Source organism: Mobula birostris, chromosome 27 (assembly GCF_030028105.1).
Source record: "Mobula birostris isolate sMobBir1 chromosome 27, sMobBir1.hap1, whole genome shotgun sequence".
NCBI lineage: Eukaryota > Metazoa > Chordata > Chondrichthyes > Myliobatiformes > Myliobatidae > Mobula > Mobula birostris.
Window position 1 is genome coordinate 20,769,996 of NC_092396.1, and position 22,824 is coordinate 20,792,819.

The 22,824-nt window shown below is 39.5% G+C and overlaps 1 protein-coding gene across 9 annotated transcripts in view; it reads left to right on the forward strand.

Annotated features, from left to right (window-relative positions):
• The window catches only part of ubr4 (ubiquitin protein ligase E3 component n-recognin 4), a 216,145-nt gene that overhangs the window by 50,442 nt on the left and 142,879 nt on the right, over window positions 1-22,824 (forward strand). For all 9 annotated transcript variants that reach the window (XM_072245454.1, XM_072245455.1, XM_072245456.1 and 6 more), the window contains exons 21-36: window positions 47-126; window positions 351-479; window positions 1,486-1,668; window positions 2,356-2,478; window positions 3,066-3,295; window positions 4,263-4,384; window positions 5,081-5,178; window positions 5,928-6,085; window positions 7,880-8,092; window positions 12,519-12,620; window positions 13,245-13,345; window positions 14,945-15,143; window positions 17,124-17,312; window positions 17,555-17,618; window positions 17,821-18,012; window positions 18,136-18,206. In XM_072245454.1, coding sequence (XP_072101555.1) covers window positions 47-126; window positions 351-479; window positions 1,486-1,668; window positions 2,356-2,478; window positions 3,066-3,295; window positions 4,263-4,384; window positions 5,081-5,178; window positions 5,928-6,085; window positions 7,880-8,092; window positions 12,519-12,620; window positions 13,245-13,345; window positions 14,945-15,143; window positions 17,124-17,312; window positions 17,555-17,618; window positions 17,821-18,012; window positions 18,136-18,206 — 2,254 coding nt within the window. The remainder of the gene's footprint in view (window positions 1-46; window positions 127-350; window positions 480-1,485; window positions 1,669-2,355; window positions 2,479-3,065; window positions 3,296-4,262; window positions 4,385-5,080; window positions 5,179-5,927; window positions 6,086-7,879; window positions 8,093-12,518; window positions 12,621-13,244; window positions 13,346-14,944; window positions 15,144-17,123; window positions 17,313-17,554; window positions 17,619-17,820; window positions 18,013-18,135; window positions 18,207-22,824) is intronic.

Sequence of the window (22,824 nt, forward strand, 5' to 3'; positions counted from 1 at the left end):
GCTTTGATTAGATTTTATTTCTGATGCCCTACTGTTCCTTTTCCAGAGTCTGCACCTTTACCTAAATTCTACAGCATTCTTTCTCATGAGACTTCTGGTGATGACAGCAGCAAGCTAGATGAGACGGTGAGAGTCATGGAGTAGGATCTGACAGCAACTAAAAATCTTGACAGAATTATAAAATTATATAGTATATTTGATAGTAATGGTAATAATACAAATTGGATATATAGTGCACAAAACACTAATGCCTTTTAATTGATAGTGAACCTTTTTTTAAAGGTTTTATCTGTTTCATACAATGTTTATTGATGTATATTTTCACTCTTATATCTCCACTTATTCCACAGGTCTTTGATGTTCTCTTTAGTGCTGCTTTAAAGTATGATGACCTATATGCATCACTGATCTTGTTATTATCAGCTGGCTCGCAGTTTGATGCTCTCAAGCGGGAAGAGCACAAGAATGCAACACCTGTGGTAATTTAAAGGGGCATATGTTACTTGCAGACTCTTGGAAGAGTGGGAGAGGCAGTTTGACATTTTCTGTTTATACTCGATTGTCTGAGAATGCTGTTCATTTTATTCTCTTCCTCACTTGCACTTTGTCTGTTCAAATACTACTTTCTCAAATTATGTTTTAAAAAAAACAATTTTTAAAAGCAATCTATTACCACAGATGTTCTTGGTTGGATGGTCTGAATCAATTTAAAACTTTTCTACTAATTTAAATTTAGATTTCTGGTTACTGTGGAAGTTACTATTTATCCTAGTTGGGATGAGCTGTAAATCTTGCTGAACGTGGGATGTTTGGAAATGCAATTTTGCTCTGACTGGGCTGTGGTTCGGGGATTAGGGAAATTTTTTGCTTCTAAGGGAATTGAACAATTATACCAGTTGTGTGATATAAACACGTGTGTCTGCATGTGTGTATATGTGTGTGTATATCTACACACACAACCCCCCCCCCCCCACCCCCAAGATGGGAAGGTTTGTTTATTTCAGTTACATGTTCTGCTGCATGTTTCTTCAGTCATTAAAGTTAGAGTTCAATTAGATCGGTAATTTGGAGTGACTACGGATACCTCATTTCACTGCACCTTGCAATTGAGATTTTAATTTTGGATAAATATTATTAAAAAATCAAGTAATTTTTATGTTGTAAAGATACTTCGGATTTGCTTGTTTTTGTATATAAAAATTGGTATAGATGTGTACAAGATGGATTTTTAAAAAATGAGTATTTATCATTTATTTGTTTCATATACACCATGCTCCTAAAAGTTAAGTTACCTGACAAGATGAGGTTGCTCGGCTGTTTTATTGACCCCTGTATAATTTATTGACAAATACGGGTTTATTTAATGAGGGTTGCAGTAGATACCGAATTAACCAGTTATTTTTTGGGTTGTTTATGTTTTACGCTGCAAGTCTTTACCAGGTTTTTTTGTTGTAGCTTTGTTCCGTTGTTGACTTTGTGTTCTAGGAGGCATGCTCTGTTCAGTATTATTTCCTGATTTTGTGGAGGATCCTGGGAATCATGCCTCCATCGAAAGCCTATGTTAATCAAGTGGCAATGAGTACAACAGAGCTGAATGAATGTGACATCCTGCATACGCTTCGATGGTCATCACGCCTTTGTATCGGCACTTACGCAACCTGGATCAAGGTAAATGCATATGCACCCCCTAGTGGCATATAGATGCAAAGGCACTGAGTATGACATATCAAAAAGACCCTCTTTAGTGAATATTTGAATGCTAGGAAAATGGATGTGTTGAAGAGGAAAATGTTTGGCTGGAAGAAAGACCAGAATCCCAGTTCACATTATTGCAGAATCTACAAAAACTGCTTCTGTTTTATTTCACGTTTCGTCCTTTTGTTTTTATGGCCTTTCTTCATGCAAAGTTCACTATATCCATGCCAGAGTTGCTTCACATCTGATTTGAGGTAAAGAGCTAGCAGTGACCAGAACACAAGATTGCAGAATTTCTCCTTGTCTAATGACCAGGCATTTTTCAAGGAAGTTCCAAGATAGTGCCTGAGTATTAATTTGGAAATGAGGGATTTGTATTCACTTATGGATTGTGCACTGTTCTCTTAACTTCTACCTCTGTGGACTAGGCACCAAACATTTTTTTGTGAGGTACTGGGATAGAATCTGCCATTAAACTTTGTATCAGTTAATGTTTTTGAGCTGTTAAATGATCTAAATATTATAGCGGGTAGAGAATTACTGTGGTAACATTTAAAAGAAATTGAGAGTAATGCTTATTTTAAAAAAAAAAAGTGGTAGCTGATCGGTGACCAGCTTAGTACCCTGACCTCACAAATGTATGCTTTTGTTTTACCTAAGGATCACCTGGTGCGACAGGGCATGAAGCCAGACCGTGCCGATTCACTGGTAGAGCTGGCCATTACCAAATGCAGTTCTGTGAAGTATGATGTAGAACTTGCAGAGGAGTATGTTGCCAGGCAGGTAAGAAGAAACTATGCCTGTGTGCTCTCTGTCCAAATGTGTTATTTGTTTTGGTATGTCAGGTTGTGTTAACTGCATTGCAGCCTTAATCATCAAACAGATGCTATTTCATTGACATATTTTACAAAGATGTGTTCTGGGGTAGAACATGGATCAAGATGAACACAACGGCTCATTGCAGAAGTGAAGAACTTTCATTGATGCTGCTTGTTTTAGTACACTGTCACTTATGATAGGTACACTGGATGGTTGGGCCGCTCCTTTCGGCAGCTGGGGCCCGTTTAATATCGTATCATGGCTTGCTGTCTAGGAAAAGCAAGTTGAAGGAACTGAAATTTCTGTAGAATTTTCAGATCAACCTTTAAGTAGTTGCTAAAGCATGTATCATTAAAGAATTGTGAATGTGTATTGGATGGTTTTCTCAGAACTCCTAATGTGCAATAGTTTTATCTATTCACTTGCTTTGAATATTTTTTGTGATGCTGTTCTCTCTTTTATGGATGTTCATTTAGTATCTATATGTTTCATATTAATACTATTTTCCTTTCAAAAGCTTTAAAAGGAGTTTCTTTTTTTTTTCAATTTAGGTATCATCCTGTTGTGGAATTGATGCAACTACTATTCTCCCACTAAGTCGTCTCCCTAACATGCAGACTATCTATACACTTGATGCAGTCATATCGAAGGTCCAGGTTTCTTTGGATGAGTACTTTTCCAAAGTGGCTGCAGAAACTGATTCACACAAAACCTCTGAGATCACAAAGAATTTGCTTCCTGCAACTCTTCAGCTTATTAGCATGTATGCTACCTTTGCCAGGTACGAAACAGAATTCTTGTGCATTTTTTAAACATTAAAATTACTGAAAGAAACACTGATTGTTGCCAAATTTAGCTGTTCTGTTTTGGGATCAAGCATTTCCAGGTCAGCAAAATATACATAATAGTTTTCTTTTTAAAAAAAAGTACTTCAAATGTTCAAAGGTCCAATTTTATGTCAGAGAAATGTATACAATATACAGCCTGAAATGACTTTTCTTCGCAAACATCCATGGTAACAGAGAAGTGCCCCAAAGGATGAACGACAGTTAAACGTGAGAACCCCAAAGTCCCCCCCACTCCCCCCTCCTGTGCGTAAGCGGCAGTGAGCAACAATCCCCCCTCCCCCCACCAGCAAAAAAAAAAAAGCGCACCCGCTACCAAGCACAAGCATGAGCTAGGCAATAGCAAAGACACAGACCTGGCAGTTACCCCAAAGGCTATCGCATTTCATCTGGCATTCGACAGTCCACAGGTTCTCTCTCTCCCTAAGGGGGGGGGTGTCTCCCATTTTCACAGTGAAATGCTGTATTTCTCCAGTAGTTCCATGTCATATGTAAGGTTCCAACAATGTACAACAACTCAACCACAAACTTAGAAATGCTTAATTGCTTGTGTCAGTTTTTTCACTTCTTTCCAATTATTATTTAGTGGCAACTGTGACCAGTTTGTTAAAACATCAATTTTCTTGTGTTAGGCTCTATTTTAAAATTTCTCTAATTTTTCACCAAGAATGTTCACACATTGCTGAAAAGAAACATTTTTAATCCCAACTTTCTAGATCAGATTGTTGAGTTGAAAGGATATATTTATTCATTTGAATGACAACATTTAATCTGTTGCGAAGAATAAATAACTCCTTAAGATGTGCAGGTGTGATTTGATTGACTGTTAATGTTGAATTCTTGATTATCTATGCATCTGTAACTAGGCATGTTATAAATTGCTTGCTTGGTGATTGATGTTAGGTCATATCTACTGAGGAGCCTCTGTGAGGAGGGCTCAACTGAGAGCCCCACTGACGAGAAGCTGCGAGGTTATGCAGCAGCATTGGCGATTGGATCTGCTCGTTGCAAGACTAACTCTGTTGGTAAGGACAATATTATTTTCCTTTGCCACTAAAAAGATGTCAGAATAAGTCATTGGTTTTGTTCTTCATAAAATAAATTTTCCAAGCTCTTTCCCTTCGATCAGGTTGCCAGTATTCTTCCACCCACTTACCCTCGTGACACTTCAGTGTTTGAACCTGGGCTCGGGCATAGGCAGACTGATTTAATCAAATCTGGCCCAACTGTGCCATAATGCCAATGCTTTCAGATCTTCCACAAAGGCTACAGAAGTTGTTCGCATACAAGAGTCCTGTCTGTTTCCTTTCTCTCTGCTCTCTTGTTTTACTTAGCAATTTTGATGCTGGTTGCAGTTCGAACTTGGGACCTCTTTTGTGTGACAATGCCACTCTGATAAATTAACTGAAAATATTTGTGATTGCATTAGATTATGTGTAGAAAACAAAATTTAGCATTACCCTAAAGTTTTTTTTTTAATGAGTATCAGTCATAACCTCCTAAGGTTTCTATATGCCTTAGAACTGCAAGTTATATGTAGGAAATGATTTCAACTCCAGCTTATTATGGATGGTGATGAAGGAATAAGTTATGGTCACGATGTTTAGGTTACTTTAAATTATGACTGGTGTCTAAGGAAGGCTGGTGTACTGCTGAACTAGAATTTCTGTCTGTCTGAAGTGTGATACTGAAAAGTGAAATAATTCCTGTTGTTTTTACAGCTCAATTGGTGATACAGAACCTACCATCAGCTGTTCAGACACTGTGTGAAACATGGAACAATGTTCACACCAATGAGTTTCCCAACATCGGATCATGGGTAGGTGATATGTTATTCACATTTGACAGTAGAAGAATTTAAGAAATAGCAGGACTGGGCCAAATGGCCCCTCTGGGTTGTTCTGCTACGACTGTTCTAAACTTCAGCTTTAGCTACACTTTCATGCTTTACCCCCAAGACCATGATACCCTTGCAGTCTGAGAAGCTACCTCATCCCTCTGAACTATTCAGTGCTTAGGTAAGTTAGACTTGATTAATAAGTTGTGAAGAAGAAACATGAAGAATCAAAAGTGCAATTGGAAGTGGAGTAGGATATTATGTAGTAAGTCAGTTGTGTTTAAATGTATGAATGGATGCTAAAAATAGAATAAAGTACATCTAGAGTGAGGAAGCTGTCAACGTTAACATTAAATAGATTGGGGAGAAATTTTTCTAAAGGGATACATAATCAAGAGTCATTAATGGACGGAGAAACCTTGGCTGCATTGAATAAAACAGTTTAAATAAAGAGAACATGGATGCATCAGGAATTCCGTTTCTTTGATTTAATTTGGACCTATTGAGCTGAATATTCTGTAATTTTGATATAAGTCCGTTCATTTCTTCATTATCAAATTTCATTGCCGTTATTATCAAGATAGGCTCTCTAAGGATTCTTACGCTATGTAGCACAGCAATTTCTCCCAATGTTTGCTGAGATTATTATCTTTATGTTATGATTAATTTAATGTTATGCAGGTGTTTAAAGGAATCTTGATTTTTTTTTTGCCATCTTGTGTTCTTCCTAGCGGAATGCGTTCGCAAATGACATCATTCCTGCAGAGAGCTACATTAGTGCCATCCAGGCTGCACATCTTGGCACGTTGTCAAATCAGAGTCTGCCACTGGCTGCTTGCCTAAAGCACATTCTACTGTCTCTGGTCAGGCTCACTGGTGACCTTATAGTGTAAGTTGATTGTTGATTTTGAGATCACCCTGCGACATGACTTAAAAGGTTCCAGTGTTAATAATCTTCTCTTGTATTTCATGTTGTCTATACAACCCTGAAGGCCTTTTAGCCTATTGTGTCAATTACACATCTTGAGCATTTCCCCCACACATTTTTCTGTGCTCTGGTCTCTCTCACATACCTTCAACACCTGATTTTCCCACCATGAATTTTATGAGGGTAATTATAATAAATTAACTTGTCCACCTTTAAGATGAGAAGGGGAATTCATGTGGTTACAGGGAGAATCTCATAGTCACAAGGAGACACATAGAGCACCTCAGATCAAGATTGATTATGAGTTGTTGAAGCTGTGTGTCAGCAGCACTAACTGCTACATAACTCTTGTGGTAGTTTTCACCTTATGACTAGTGAGTTGTCCAGGTTTATCAGTCCTCTACCTTTGGCTGTAGTGCATGTTCCCAGAATTTAAAAAAATATATCCACTAGATCTTATAAACTTGTAGCTGAGAGAGCTTCAGCCATTTTTGATGCTTGATGCAGTAATTTCTGTATGTGGCATCCAGTATAAAACTAAACTAAAGTTGTGTTTAGGGTTTTCAAAAGATGTAGTATTAATTCTGCAGTGCTTACTGTTGGTCAACTGCCTGGGCATGTCATTATGTGGCTCAGTGTCAATTTTAATTGAACACAATTCTGTGACATTTTGCTATATTAAGGCCTCTATATGAATGGAACTGTTGGTTGCATATCATATATAATAGTTTCCCTTCCTCAAACTATGTATTCCTTAGACAAGATATTCTGCAGATGCTGGAAATCTTGAGCAACACTCACAAAATATTGGACACAGAAGAGTGTAGTACCTGGAAATTGGAGAATTCAATGTTCATGCCATCAGGTTGGAGGCTACCCAGGTGGGATATGAGATGTTGCTCCTCCAGCTTGCGCTGGGCTTCATTGTGGCAGCAGAGGATGCCATGGACAGACATGTTAGTGTGAGAATGGGAAGTCGAATTTAAATGGGTGGCTACCTTTAGCAGAGGACAGAGCGATGGTGCTCGAAAAAGTCTAACTCTGACATATCTGTTCATGACCTTCTTTACTGCCAGATGAGGCCAAACACAGGTTGGAAGAGCCAACACCTGGATAGCCTCCAACCTGATATTGTTAAGATCAATATCCCTTATTTGTGGTAACCACTCCCCTCTGATTCTTTTTCTCCTTTTTTTGTGCCCCCCCCATTCTGTTGGCCCTCTCACTCATTCTTCTCCACTGCCCTCATGACCTGCCCATCACCTCCCTTGGTTCTCCTCCTCCTTCCCTTTATTCCACTGTTCTCTTCTGTCAGATCCCTTCTTCAGCCCTTTACCTCTTCTTCCTATCACCTCCCAGCTTCTCAGATTATTGCCCCACCCCTCCCTCACCCACCTACCTTCTCCCTCACCTGGTCTCGTGTATCACCTGCTAGCCTGTACTCTTTTTTTCCCACTTCCCACCACGTTCTGATTTCTGCTCCGCTCCCTTCTAGTACCGATGAAGGACCTTGGCCCAAAATGTTGACTGTTTTATTTCCCTCCATAAGTGCTGCCTGACCTACTGAGTTCCTCCAGCATCTTCTGTGTGTCGCTCTACATATTCCAGTTTGAATTTGACCTCTGCTCCATTTCTCATGCTGTTAATTTGTCTTTCTTTGTACGTATCTGTACCTTTCTTTCTTGTACTGTTCCCATTAAACTCCCTATTTAGTACATTTATCACAAATCTTCAGTCCTAATTTTTTTTTCCTAGGTGGTGTCCTGAAGAAGTGAATCCACCACAAGTTATTCATACATTGTTGCCATTGCTGTTGGAGACGAGCACAGAAAGTGTGTCGGAAATCAGCTCTACTTCACTGGAGCGGATCCTGGGACCTGCAGAATCTGATGAGTTCCTTGCACGTATCTATGAGCGACTCATCACCAGCTGCTATAATATAATTGCTCTCCACTCCGATCCCAACAGGTAGGTAAAGTGTCAAGTTAGTTTGCCAAAAAATCTTTTGGATTTTACAGAATATTAATGTGAATGGATAGGTACAGCACAAGTTGTCACCCAGCAACAACATTGGTGTGTAATCAATATGACTGGTATAGCATCTGAATGCAACCAACCTTAGTAATGCTAAACCTTTCATAAAGTATAAATAGACTGCTTTAAACTTAAAATCATATGTTCAAGAGAGCAATGTTAACTGGCCTAAACGATTACCGCCCAATGGCTCTGACTTCAACAATCATGAAGTGCTTTTAGCAGCTGGTAATGGATCATATACAGTGCCTTGAAAAAGTATTCAGCGCCCACAGCTATTTTCACACTTTACTCTCTCATTTGTCTAAATTTAAAATATATGGAAGTAGGATTTTTTGAGAAAAATCTGCAAAGCATGTGAGTCATGTCAAATCAAACGAAAAATTCTAAAACCTGTCAACAATTTACTATAAATTTAAAAACCAAAATTGAGGCTGAAAAACTATGCATCCCGTTTTGTAATTACTATGCTAATCCTCAGATGCAATATATTACCATACCAGCTCACCCAGTTTGATGATATAGAAAATTGGAGATCGCATGTTTTCAATGAATTTATAAGAATAAATATCCCCTCTCTCTGTAAGGTCCAATAGTATGATAGATTTTCAACAGACCAAACCAAAATGAAAACAAGAGCATTGAAGGCAGGTTAGGGAAATGGTAATAGAGAAGCACAAATCTGGGGAAAGGTACAAGACCCTCTCAGAGGCACTGAATATACCTTGGAGCTCAAAGAAAAATATATGATACCACACACTGCTGAGGTCAGGCCGCCCCTCTATACTTAGTCACTGGAGAAGAATGGCACATGTAAGAGAGGCTCCTGTGACATCAACACTGAGTGAGCTGCAGAAGTCAGGAGCTGCAATTGAAGATGAAGTTCATGGCTCCACAATCTCTAAGGCCTTGCACAAAAAGGGTATGTATGGAAGAGTGGCAAGGAAGAAACCATGGTTTATGAAAAAATATATCCTTGCCTGTAAAGACTTTGCAAAGTGCCGGTTAGAAGATGCTGTAAAGATGTAGAACAAAGTCTTGTGGTCAGATGAGACTAAAGTGGAACTTTTTGGCCTCTGCACTAAGCATTCCATGTGACACAAATCTAATACTGCACATCAGCCAGGTAACACCATTCCTACTGTAAAGTATGATGGAGGCAGAATCATGCTGTGATGTTCTGAAGAATGGTCTTGGCCCAAAACATCGACTGTTTATTCATTTCCATAGATGCCTGATCTGCTAAATTCCTCGAGCATCGTGTGTGAGTCATGTTATGGAGATGCTTTTAAGCAGCAGGGACTGGATATCGGATTAGTAATGATGGGAAGATGAATGCTGCTAAGCACAGAGAGATCCTGGATAAAAACCTAACCTCTGCCAGAAAGCTTAAACTGGGGTGTATGTTCATCTTTCAGTTAAACAATGACCCAAAGCACACTGCCAGAGCAACGATGGAGGATCTTCAAATATAGAATATTGATGTCTTTGAGTGGCCCAGACCTTAACCCGATGAAACATCTCTGGCAAGACCTCAAGATTACTGTCCACGGCCACTCCCCAACTAACCTAGCACAGCTTGACAAGTTTGCAAGGAGGATGGGCAGATCTTGCTCCATTACATTGTGCAAAGCTAATAGAGGCTTATCAAAAAAGACTACTCGCTGTAATAGCTGCAGGTGGTGACTCAACTAAGTACTGGGCAAAGGGGGATGACTAGTTCTGAACTGCTCACATTTCAGTTTTTGAATTTGTAGTTTTTCATGTTTTCCAGATTTTCCATTTTTGGGTCGGGGAGGGAGGTTCTACTGTGGGGGGGGGGAGAAAAAAGGAGCATGTGATTCATCAATAAAACTTCTCAGTTAAAATAAACAAAATCCATGGTTATATTACTCGTTTATGGTGAAGAAAGGCTGAATACTTTTACAAGCCACTGGAAAATATCATCTTCCAGCTACATTGCATCCTTACTTGTTGGCCTACCGCTCAAGTCGGTGCAACTGATAATACCATAGCCTCAGCCCTCACTCTATCCTGTCCCACCTAGAAAATGATGCCTCATATGCCAGGATGCTGTTCATTGGTTTCAAGTCAGCATTTAACACAATCATCCTCAGAGATGGGTGGGTAAACTATCCTCGTTGGAACTCAGCACTCCTCTCTGTAATGGGATCGTCGACTTTTTGACAGAAATATCCCAGTCAGTCCAAGTTGGCAGCAACATCTTAAGTTCCATCACGCTGAGCACTAGTGCCACCAGGGCTGTGTGCTCAGCCGGCTGCTGACTCTCAACTGCACTGCCAGATTCAGCTCAAACTGCATTATCAAGTTTGCTGCTGATACTACAGTGGTTGACCTCATCAGCAACAGCAATGAGTAGGCATACAGAGAGGAGGTTGAGAGGCTTCTCAAGTGGTGTGATAACGACAGCCTTCAGCTCAATGTGGCAAGACAAAAGAGGTGATTGTGAACTTTAGGAAGGCACAGTTCGACCACTTTACATCACACATCAATGGCTCTGCTATGGAGCGAGTGAAGAGCACAAAGTTCCTTGGTGTCTACGTGACGGACAATTTAATCTGGACCCTCAACACTTCTTCACTAGTCAAGAAGGCACGGTAGTGTCTACACTTTCTGAGGAGATTGAGACATGCAAGTCTCTTTACCCATATTCTGACAACTTTCTGCAAGTGCACCATTATCCTGTCTGGCTGCATTGTTTTGTGGTACAGAGGCTGCAAGGCATCAGACTGCAAGACCCTACAGTGGGTAGTTAAAACCACTGAGAGGATCACCAGGGTTCACCTTCCCTCTCTTTGTGATATTTACCAGGAGTACTACAGACGAAAGGCCCAAGGCATCCCACAATCATTCCGCACCACCCATCCCACAATCTCTTTGACCCAATACCATAGGGAGGAGGTACAGACACATCAGGACTACAACTGCCAGACTGTGTAACAGCTGCTTCCCTCAGACTGTGAGACTGATGAACATTCTGCCACCACCGAGGTGTTGTGACTAGATCAGCTTGGTGTTTACTGTATACTTTACTGTTTACATGTGCTAAATGCATTTTGGGTTATATTTTAACTTGTGGTAATATTTTAGTTTATGTGTTCTGTGTGTACCGTGCTCTGGAGGAACGTTGTTTCGTTTGCTTGTGTATATATAGTCAGATAATGATAAGCTTGAACTTGATCTGAACTTGACCTTGCCATATAAAATTCGGTTGCGTTTAGTTTGTTGAAATTGTTAGAATTCATTTTCTTCACTACTGAAACAGTAAATTAGATAATTTGGAATGTCAGATGGGCTCAAATGTCATCTCTAATTACCGAGTCAGAAGACTGGATTGAACTGCACTATAGGGTTAAATACATAATCTAATTTTATACTAAATCTCCTTGCTGAGGAGCCTCAGCTATTTTTCTTATAAGAATAATTGTTATAACTGCTCAATATTAAACATCACATCATTTGTGGAAGAGCGGAGTTTTCCTGACGTCCGAGCCACATTTAGTTGCTTAATAAATCAACACCACTGAAAAATTGACTGACAATCCATTGTCTTAATTGTTTTATTGTACTAATTAAACACAGAATGTATAAGTTTACCAAGGCGAAGAAATTGCACATGAAGCTGAGTCATCCTGGGATGTGAAATACAAGTTCTTTGTTCTTTCCTTTGTTTTATGTTGCATACTTTAGCATTATTAAAGTGTTGACTCAGATTTAAAAATTGCTTGGGGCTGAACACCTCAAAATGGCTCCAATAGAACTGACTTTTCTGTCTTCTCTTGTTCCCAGACTTAAGAATTATAAATATTGTTAACCATTATTTGAACCCTGAATCCATGGACCTACAGTAAATGGGTTGTCGTCTAGCTTACAATTCCGTTACAATCTACAAGTCAGGTTTTAGATAGTACAGTGAGTCAGAAACACTGATTTCCATCTAATCTGGTGTTGTAATCAGTATAACCTCCACTTTATCTAGTGCTGCCAGCGTATTATATTTTGAATACGTAGGGAAAAGGATTTGAGCTGTATGGAGTGCAGCTTATTTCCTTTGCTTGGGTCATGCACTCTATCATCCTCAAATTATAAGATTTACTGTTTAGATTAAAATATTTGTCTTAATAAATGTATGAATAGATGAATACATGTTTAGAACTTCCATGTGCTGTGCATTCCATGAATGTGAAAAACAAATTTTCTCACTGGATGATATTCAATGCATCAGGATTACTAAGAATTTTACATTTTGTTGGTAAGATTTTTGAATTTTTGTCCAAACTGAGCTTAATGGAGCACAGGTTTGTTTCTGTGTTAATGCTTTACCTTTCGATCCTAACAGTGGTCTTGATGAAACTATTTTGGAGGAATGCTTGCAATACCTGGAAAAGCAGCTGGAGAGCAGTCAGGCACGCAAAGCCATGGAAGAGTTCTTCTCTGAACGGTAGGAGGAAGATCCTGGGAACTGCAAGATGAATTTAAATGATGCCACTGGGAAAGGGAAGAATGTTGGATTTGGTTGAAAATTTTACGTCAATTGAAATTTTATGTTATTTGATTCTTTCAAATTCCTATCTGTCTACCTACCTCCTGACCGACCGCACGCAACAGACTCTTCCAGCCTTTCGAGCCTTGCCGCCCAATACCACCCCGATTTAACCCTAGCCTAATCATAGGACAATTTACAATGAGCAATTAACCTACCAATTGGTACACTTTGGACTGTGGGAGGAAACCGGAGCACCCAGAGGAAACCCACGTGGTCATGGGGAGAACATACAGACAACGGCGGGAATTGAACCTGGGTCGCTGGTTGTGCTAACCACTACACTATCAGGCCACCTCAATAAATAATCAATGAATCCTAGTCAATTCATAAACTGGCATTTTCATTGGGTGTGATCCAGGATCGATAGAAATATAGCACCACTGGGATCCGTTAATGTTTTTTAAAAAGATGTTTATTAGGTTTTGATATTCAAGAGGTTGAGAACCCTTTAGAAATATCCTATCCTATACCTGTTGAATTGGTTTAGTAGTGTCATCTGTTTTTCTATCTATTTTACAGTGGGGAACTGGTACAGATCATGATGGCTACAGCCAATGAGAACCTATCAGCAAAATTTTGTAACAGAGTGTTGAAGTTTTTCACAAAGCTCTTCCAGCTTGGTAAGTATTGAATTTCTCAGTGGTTAATGTACTAATGCATATTTCTAGTCTGAAAATAATGATGAGGGAATGGTTGGACACACCTATTTGTTTTTGGACTCTTTGTTTGAATTCCTTTAATAGCTAATTTAGGTTTCAGAATCAGGTTTATTATCACTGACACGTACCATTAAATATATTGTTTTGTTGAAATACAGTGCAATACATTAAAAAAATCTATAAGTTACAGTGAAAAAATAGTGTGGGGAAAAAATAGCAAAGTAGTGTTCATGGGCTGTTCAGAAATCTGATGAACAATGAAAGATGCTGTTCCCAAAAACGTTGTGTTTGCAAATTTTGGCTCCTGGACCTTCTCTGATGTAATAAATAGTTGTGATGAGAAAAGGGCATGTTCCGGATGGTGAGGGACCTTAATGGTGGAAGCCACATTCTTGAGGCACTGCCTTTTGAAGATGTAGCTCAATTTAGAAATTTGTTGGTAAACCAAGACTGAAAAGACAAACTGAATATTTTTAATGGCAATTCAGCAAAATGTACATTTGTCAATATTCAAATATGGAATAAATATGAAGAACTCCTTTGCAATGTTTTTGCCTTCAGAATTTTAATGATGTTTGATATTTTTTTTGCCATTGTGGGCTATGGAAGTTCACATGGAATTTTTACACTGCTGTATGTGGCGGAATTCTGTTCTTACCAATCAACATTTACTTTACAAATTCAGTTTCTTCATATTAAGTTGGAATATTCTAATAAATATTACTAGCATTTGAATGTACGTGTCAGAATTTGAACTTAACAGAATTCAAGGATGCTTTATGTCAGATTTGTTGTTGGTGTAATTCATCAGATTGACAACACTGATATGTAAAACCTCCTTATCCTTGTCCATAGCTGATTTTACAATTGTTGCTTTTAACAATGTATGGATTTGTGTGCTTTCTTTGTTCTTTCTGCAATTTAAATTGTGGCAATGGCAATAAAATTATTCATGCCTACAACAGAATGGGAAATTTTCCATTGCGATTCTGTTCCTTAGGAAACGATTTTGAAACTGAGCAGCATTATCTTTGGGCTGATCTAGAAGACAAGGAAGATTACATTATTATGTTGGTTGTCTAAGTTAAGCTGTTTGTAAACATCATTCTTCAAGTGTGTGGCCAGATGGTTAAGGCATCAGTCTAGTGATCTGAAGGTCGCTAGTTCGAGCCTCAGCTAAGGCAGCGTGTTGCGTCCTTGAGCAAGGCACTTAACCATACATTGCTCTGCAACAACACCGGTGCCAAGCTGTATCGGCCCTAGTGCCCTTCCCTCGGACAACATTGGTGGCATGGAGAGGGGAGACTTGCAGCATGGGCAATTGCTGGTCTTCCGTGCAACCTAGCCCAGGACTGCTCCCTGGAAACCTTCCAAAGTGCAAATCCATGGTCTCACGAGACTAACGGATGCCTATACTATATACTTTTAAGAATGTTGTACTGGAGTGGTTAGTTAGCTCCATAATCAGTTAAAGGAACATTGGTAAAAGTGGATGACATTTCTGAGGAGATTTGGGAGTAGTTCACAAGATGATTAATTGACCTAATTTTACTTTTCCAGCGGAGAAGAGCCCAAACCCAAGTCTTCTACGTTTGTGTGGCTCATTTGCACAACTGGCCTGCGTCGAACCCAGCCGCTTGCAAGCCTGGCTAACAAGAATGACACATGCACCCCCCAAGGACTCTGACCAGTTGGAGGTGGTACAAGAAAACAGACAACTTTTGCAGATTCTGACTGCATGTATCGTTCGAGAAAACAGGTACTTTGAAACAGAGTCCTGGGAAAGATTCAACAACAAACACTGTGCTAGACTTGTTTTTTATTCTGTGGAGAAGGTGTAGTAAGGATGTGGGCTGAAAGCATCCATACAGTATCTCACTGTAGCGGGTAAACTGATGCCCAATTACTGAAAATGGAAAATATTTTTATTGGTAATAGATTGCACTTTTCCACACTGCTTTTTAATTAATTTCCTGCCCACAGCAGCTGCTTGGGAAATATCTTGTCCTCTGTGGTAAATTTTTTCAGACCTTAAACCATTGTGTTAAACCATCTAAAGTTTTCATATGTAGTGCTTGATTTAGTCCCTCAGACTAAAATTAATGATACCTTTTTGAGTCCGGCTTGTTTCAGACTCCAGGCAGTCAAATCTTTGGGAGAATTGAGGCTGTGTATTTCTTTTTCTGTTAATGTTAACCTCTGTCCATTCTGCATGACAAAACCATTCAAATGCTTTAATCTTTCTTTGGCACCTCTGGGGTCAACACACCTAGATGGGGTCTTAAGATGTGCAGCATCTCAAACATCAGCATTTGCATCATCTGCCACAGGAATCCCCAACCTTCGTGTTACCACAGTGCATTTCCAAGCCGCCAGTATATCAATATCTTTGCCTTGCATATAAATACCCCAACAGTATTATTTGGCATGATGTTCCTTAAACAAAATTCTAATCTTTGGATTTTTGCCTCCTTTGCAAACCTATCATAATTTGATAATATAGTTATCAGTTTTGATTCTTCACTTTGCAACATTTATCTGTGAAGGAGGCCAGAATCCAGAGATTGGAAGCATATATAAGGAGCATCAGGCTATATGAATTGCAGTGATATTCATTGGAAAGCAGAAATATTTGATTTACTAGTGGTTTGGAAACCAGTGCAGGTTGAAGACTAGAAATTCCTGCAAATAAATTGCAAATAGATGTTGTATCCCCCTTCATCTATACTATTCTGACCAAATCCTTATAACCTATTCTTTACCAGTTCTCCAGGCACTTAGGAAGGTGATGGCAGCTGGGAACAGGGATGCCCTAGGCGCACAATCAAAGGGTGAGGGGAGCCTATATCTACCTTAATCTCTGCCTCTGGTTCCTCTTGGTCTCCGCCCACATCACCTAATGACGTCACAGGTTGGGGCTGTCATTGGCAAACTTGGCGACTGTTGATAAGCCTACTGTGGGATAATTAATATGTTAATTACCAGATAGAATTAAAAAAACAGGTCTGTGACAGTGATGTTTGGAGGTCAGAAAGATCTATCTGACTGATGTAATTTGTGGGATGTATACTGTGCATCAATGTTTAATGTAATAAAGAACTGCAATCACGTAATATCTATCTGCACTATTTGTCAAACAGCTTTTTCTGTGAAGCGACTGTGGGACTTACTTCCTGACATCAGTACTGTAAGTTGTTCCTACAAAGAACATTTCAACACAGCTATATGTTTTCGTGTAAGTTCTTTCAAGGAACAACCTAATTAGTCGTACCTGCTGGCTGTCTCCTCCTTGGCCTGCATTTTTTTCTTCTTTGTTAAATACAGGGACTCTCCGGATTGTGGAAGATCTGACTTAACAGAAATCCAACTTTGCACACATTCTCCTGTATATTTTTAATAAATTTTTATATATGTGAAAGTTAGGTATAGAAAAGCAATGATCTTCAGAAGTTTTGGAATATGTGTAGCAGCTAATTAATTCAAAAGACAAATCTTCAAAAAATACAACAGCCCTGCAATACACCATCGTCTGTTAAGAACACAGTTGCCATTTTACAGTGGAAGGACAAATAAATGTTCTTGATTGTCAATCCTTATTGAAAAATCAGTTTATAGACAGTTCTCAGGAACAGAACTTTTGCGTAAACTGGGAAATGCCTGATTTTTTTAAATGAAATATTATCACTGATTAACATTACGTGGTTAATTTGATGCAAATATGTTCTTATCCTCTCTTCAGCCAAGTTGGAGAAGGTGTTTGTACAGTATTACTCAACACGCTTATTCCCATGGCAACAGAAATGTTGTCCAACGGTGATGGAACTGGATTCCCGGAGCTGATGGTTGTTATGGCAACATTGGCTAGTGCTGGGCAGGGAGGAGGACACCTACAGCTTCACCGAGCAGCTGTGGACTGGTTAGAAAAGTGGTGAGTATATTAACATAATTTGGTGGGTGATTATAGTTCGAGTCCAGAAAAAAGGACTTGTGTTTAATGATTAGTTCACACGATGGGAAATTGGTTGTAATTTAATAAAAGAGAATTTGAACATGACCTGAATAGGTAATCTATGAAGTTGCATCTAGAAGGGTTTAGAAATTAGATGGTTTGAGATTATTTATACTGTTTTTCACATTCAATTTTGATGACAATATTATTATCTTTTTCAGTAAGAAATATCTGTCCCAGAAGAATGTCCTTGAGAAGGTGGGAGCGAATGTAACCCAGGGGAAGGTGAGATAGTTTCTGGGCGTAACTGTGGTGAACTTTTAAAAATCATCATGTTTACAGAGATTGCTTTTTAAGCCACTTCTGTTCCTCTGGAATTTCTCCTTATGATGGTATGTGGTGTGGGGCTTGTATCAAGGTGCAGACTGGGTTCCATTGTTGCTTAACAAATCCTTCTGACTCTGGGTTTAACCTTTCTGTCATTCAGCATGTAGGTATGCTTGACTGCTCCTGCCATATCATGACTTATCTCGCGGATGTCATGAATGCCCTGAGACAGAGTAGTGGGCAAGGTTCAACACATGTGCTAGTGGATGGTGAAGAAAGAGCAATAGAGGTTGATTCTGATTGGGTTGAAGATCTAGCTGTGGAAGAAGAGGACTCGCAAGCAGAAGACTCGGTGAGTGGTTTGGCAAACATGCTGGTGAATAGTAAAATAGTGTATCAGTGTTCCTCTGTAAACTGACCATGTATACAGTAGCTTTATCACAGAAATGACTGGTGGGATATTCTTTGTCTTTAGGATGAAGATTCCTTATGTAACAAGCTCTGCACGTTCACAATTACGCAGAAGGAATTCATGAATCAGCACTGGTGAGAACATTGGCTTTCCGTTAAATTGGATCGCGAGGAAGCTTTGATTATTGCATGTAGTTTGCAGATTATTCATAGATTCATAGAGTTATAGAGCACATAAACAAGCCCTTCAGCCCAATTTATCTATGCTAATCCCATTTTCCTTAAGTTTTCTGTCCAAAAGTCTTTCCTCCCCAACCACTTCATCTGGCAGCTTGTTTAAATGTTGATGAATGATTGTTCCTGTTCCTGTTATTGTGGTACAAGAGGCGGGGCAGAAAACATGAGTATAATGTTAGGAACAGTATAGTGAGGAGTTTTGACACTGTTCTCTTCAGCAAAGATCAAGAGTCCAAAAGGCTGCATTGCCAGCCCAATGCTAAGGCTTGGGACGTGTCCTGGAGAAGAATTTGGAATGAGAAGGAGAAGATTGAGCATTGTACTGATTGCTTGAGTGAGAAGCTATACACTAAATTATAGAAACCTCAAAGATAATGGAATCATAGAAACATAGAAAACCTACAGCACAATACAGGCCCTTCGGCCCACAAAGTTGTGCCGAACATGTTCTTACCTTAGAAATTACCTAGAGTTATCCATAGCCCTCTACTTTTCTAAGCTCCATGTACCTATCCAGGAGTCTGTTAAAAGACCCTGTTGTATTCGCCTTCACCACCGTTGCCAGCAACCCATTCCACGCACTCACCACTCTCTGCGTAAAAACAACTTGCCCCTGACATCTCCTCTGTACCTACTTCCAAGCATCTTAAAACTATGTCTTCTCGTGCTAGCCATTTCAGACCTGGGAAAAAGCCTCTGACTACCCACACGATCAATGCCTCTCATTATCTTATACACCTCTATCAGGTCACCTCTCATCCTGTTGCTCCAAGGAAAAAAGGCTAAGTTCACTCAACCTATTCTCATAAGGCATGCTCCCCAATCCAGGCAACATCCTTGTAAGTCTTCTCTGCACCCTTTTCTATAGTTTCCACATCCTTCCTGTAGTGAGGCAACCAGAACTGAGCACAGTACTCCAAGTGGGGTATGACCAGGGTCCTATATAGCTGCAACATTACCTCTTGGCTCCTTAACTCAATCCCACGATTGATGAAGGCCAATGCACCGTATGCTTTCTTAACCACAGAGTCAACCTGTGCAGTAGCTTTGAGTGTCCTATGGACTCGGACCCCAGGATCCTTCTGATCCTCCACACTGCCATGAGTCTTACCATTAATACTATATTCTGCCATCATATTTGACCTACCAAAATGAACCACCTCACACTTATCTAGGTTGAACTCCATCTGCCACTTCTCAGCTCAATTTCATCCTATTAATGTTCCGCTGTAACCTCTGAGAGCCCTCCACACTATCTGCAACACCCCCAATCTTTGTGTCATCAGCAAATTTACTAACCCATCCCTCCACTTCCTCTTCCAGCTCATTTATGAAAATCACAAAGAGTAGGGGTCCCAGAACAGATCTCTGAGACACGTCACTGGTCACCTACCTCCATGCAGAATATGACCTGTTTACCACCACTCTTTGCCTTCTGTGGGCAAGCCGGTTCTAGATCCACAAAGCAATGTCCCCTTGGATCCCATGCCTCTTTACTTTCTCAATAAGCCTTGCATGGGGTACCTTGTCAAATGCCTTGCTGAAATCCATGTACACTACAATCTCTCGACTATTATCCGAACTGTGTGCATCTTTGTAAAGGGCAAATGTAATTAGAGTACTAAATGTGTGGCTGAAAGGTTGAAGTGGATTTTGTTTCATGGAGCACTGGCATCTCTATTGGGACTTCAAAGAATCGAGATAAAACTGGAGAGAAAGGTATTAATACTGGATGTTAAAAAGAGACCAATACAGAAGGAATGCAGAGTAGAAATTTTGAAGTAAGAAGTAAGTCATCAAGTGTGAATAGAGGTTACTAAAATAATAAAAGGACAAAAGTAATAACTGTTGCCACCTAAGCAGAGCATTTAGGTAAAGAGTGCAAATGGAATTAATTATATCTGATAGCATTACACGAAACATGGCCACAGGATGATTATATTTGGACCGAGTATTCAAGCTAAATGTTATTTGGAAAGGACAGAAAGCCAAGAGAAAACGGAACAATTGCTCTATGAGTTAATGCATTAGAGAGACGTTACTTAAATTCAGAAAAGCAAGATACAGAAGCAGTTTGGATGGAGATGATACATACGAAAGAATAATTAACGGGAGTGGTATTACGTTCCTCTGAAACAGGGATTAATGGTAAGGCTCATTGGCAGTAAAAAAAAAAAAAAGGTTGTGAACCCCGACTCTAAAATAATTTAAAAAATACTTCTGGGCTAGAAAATTTCAGATGCACCACTGGCTGCAAGAAGAAATTCCAGTGCTTCTCAGTTTGAAATGATTGTCCCTAATCTAGCAACTGGTTCTGCTCATTTGGAGCTCTTCCACTAATGGAGACCTTTCAACATCTTCTCTGTTGTGCTCTTTTTGAATTCCATGTTTAATAAGGTCCTTAGATTGGGGGGTGGGGGGAGAAGCAAAACCTTTTATTCTGAAAGGCTGAGAGACAAAATGAAACTACTGGCTAGTTAACAGCTGTCATCGGGAAAATGACTGAAACCTTTATTAAAGACATTGTAGTAGGACACTTAGAATTCAAGCTAATTGGATAAAGTTGAAAGAAAAACAGAATTCAGTGAAAGTACTATATTTAGCTTTCTGGAAGGAATTTTACAAGGTGCCACATTAAAGATTATCACAGCATATCAAAACTCATGTAGTAGGTAAGATGGGCATATGGTTGACTAGTTTACAGAAAACAGAGTATGTTTTTTCCTGGTTGTAAGTTGTAATGAATGATGTGCTATAAGGATCTCAACATAAATGACTTGGGTGAAAGCACAGTAGGTACATTTGCTAAATTTGCTGATGACACAAAGATAGATAGGAATGTAAGTTATAATGGAAACTTGAGGTTACAAGTGGATAAAGATGGCTTAACTGAATGGGCAGAGATTTTGTAGATGATAGGAGGAAAAAATGCATATCATCTACAAACCCCATTTCTAGAAAAGTTGGGATATTTTCCAAAATGCAATAAAAACAAAAATCTGTGATATGTTAATTCACGTGAACCTTTATTTAACTGACAAAAGTACAAAGAAAAGATTTTCAATAGTTTTACTGACCAACTTAATTGTATTTTGCAAATATACACAAATTTAGAATTTGATGGCTGCAACACACTCAACAAAAGTTGGGACAGAGTTAAAATAAGATTGAAAAGTGCACAGAATATTCAAGTAACACTGGTTTGGAAGACTCCACATTAAGCAGGCTAATTGGTAGCAGGTGAGGTATCATGACTGGGTATAAAAGTAGCGTCCATCAAAGGCTCAGTCTTTGCAAGCAAGGATGGGTCGTGGCTCACCCCTTTATGCCCAAATTCGTGAGAGATTTGTTAGTCAGTTCAAAAGGAACATTTCTCAATGCAAGATTGCAGAGAATTTACGTCTTTCAATGTCTACAGTACATAATATTGTGAAAAGATTCAGAGAATTCAGAGACATCTCAGTGCGTAAAGGGCAAGGTCGGAAACCACTGTTGAATGCGCGTGATCTTCGAGCCCTCAGGCGGCACTGCCTAAGAAACCGTCATGCTACTGTGACAATTATAGCCACCTGGGCTCGGGAGTACTTCGGAAAACCATTGTCACTCAACACAGTCCGTCACTGCATCCAGAAATGCAACTTGAAACTGTATTACGCAAGAAGGAAGCCATACATCAACTCTATGCAGAAACGCTGGCGAGTTCTCTGGGCCCGAGCTCATCTCAGATGGACCGAAAGACTGTGGAACCGTGTGCTGTGGTCAGATGAGTCCACATTTCCGCTAGTTTTCAGAAAAAACAGGCGTCGAGTTCTCCATGCCAAAGATGAAAATGACCATCCAGATTGTTATCAGCGAAAGGTGCAAAAGCCAGCATCTGTGATGGTATGGGGGTGCATCAGTGCCCACAGCATGGGTGAGTTGCATGTATGTGAAGGTACCATTGACTCTGAGGCGTATATTAGGATTGTAGAGAGACATATGTTGCCATCAAGGCGACGTCTCTTCCCGGGACGTCCATGCTTATTTTAGCAGGACAATGCCAGACCACATTCTGCACGGGCTACAATAGTGTGGCTTTGTAGACACAGAGTGCATGTGCTTGACTGGCCTGCTGCCAGTCCAGATCTAGCTCCTATTGAAAACATATGGCGCATCATGAAGAGGAGAATCAGACAACGGAGACCACGGACTGTTGAGCAGCTGAAGTCTTATATCAAGCAAGAATGAACAAAATTTCCAATTGCAAATCTACTGCAATTAGTATCCTCAGTTCCAAAACGATTAAAAAGTGTTATTAAAAGGAGAAGTGATGTAACACAATGGTAAACATGCCTCTGTCCCAACTTTTGTTGAGTGTGTTGCAGCCTCTAAATTTGTGTATGCTTACAAAATACAATTAAGTTGGTCAGTAAAACTATTGAAAATCTTTGTACTTTTGTCAGTTAAATAAAGGTTCACGTAAATTAACATTTCACAAATTTTTGTTTTTATTGCACTTTGGAAAATATCCCAACTT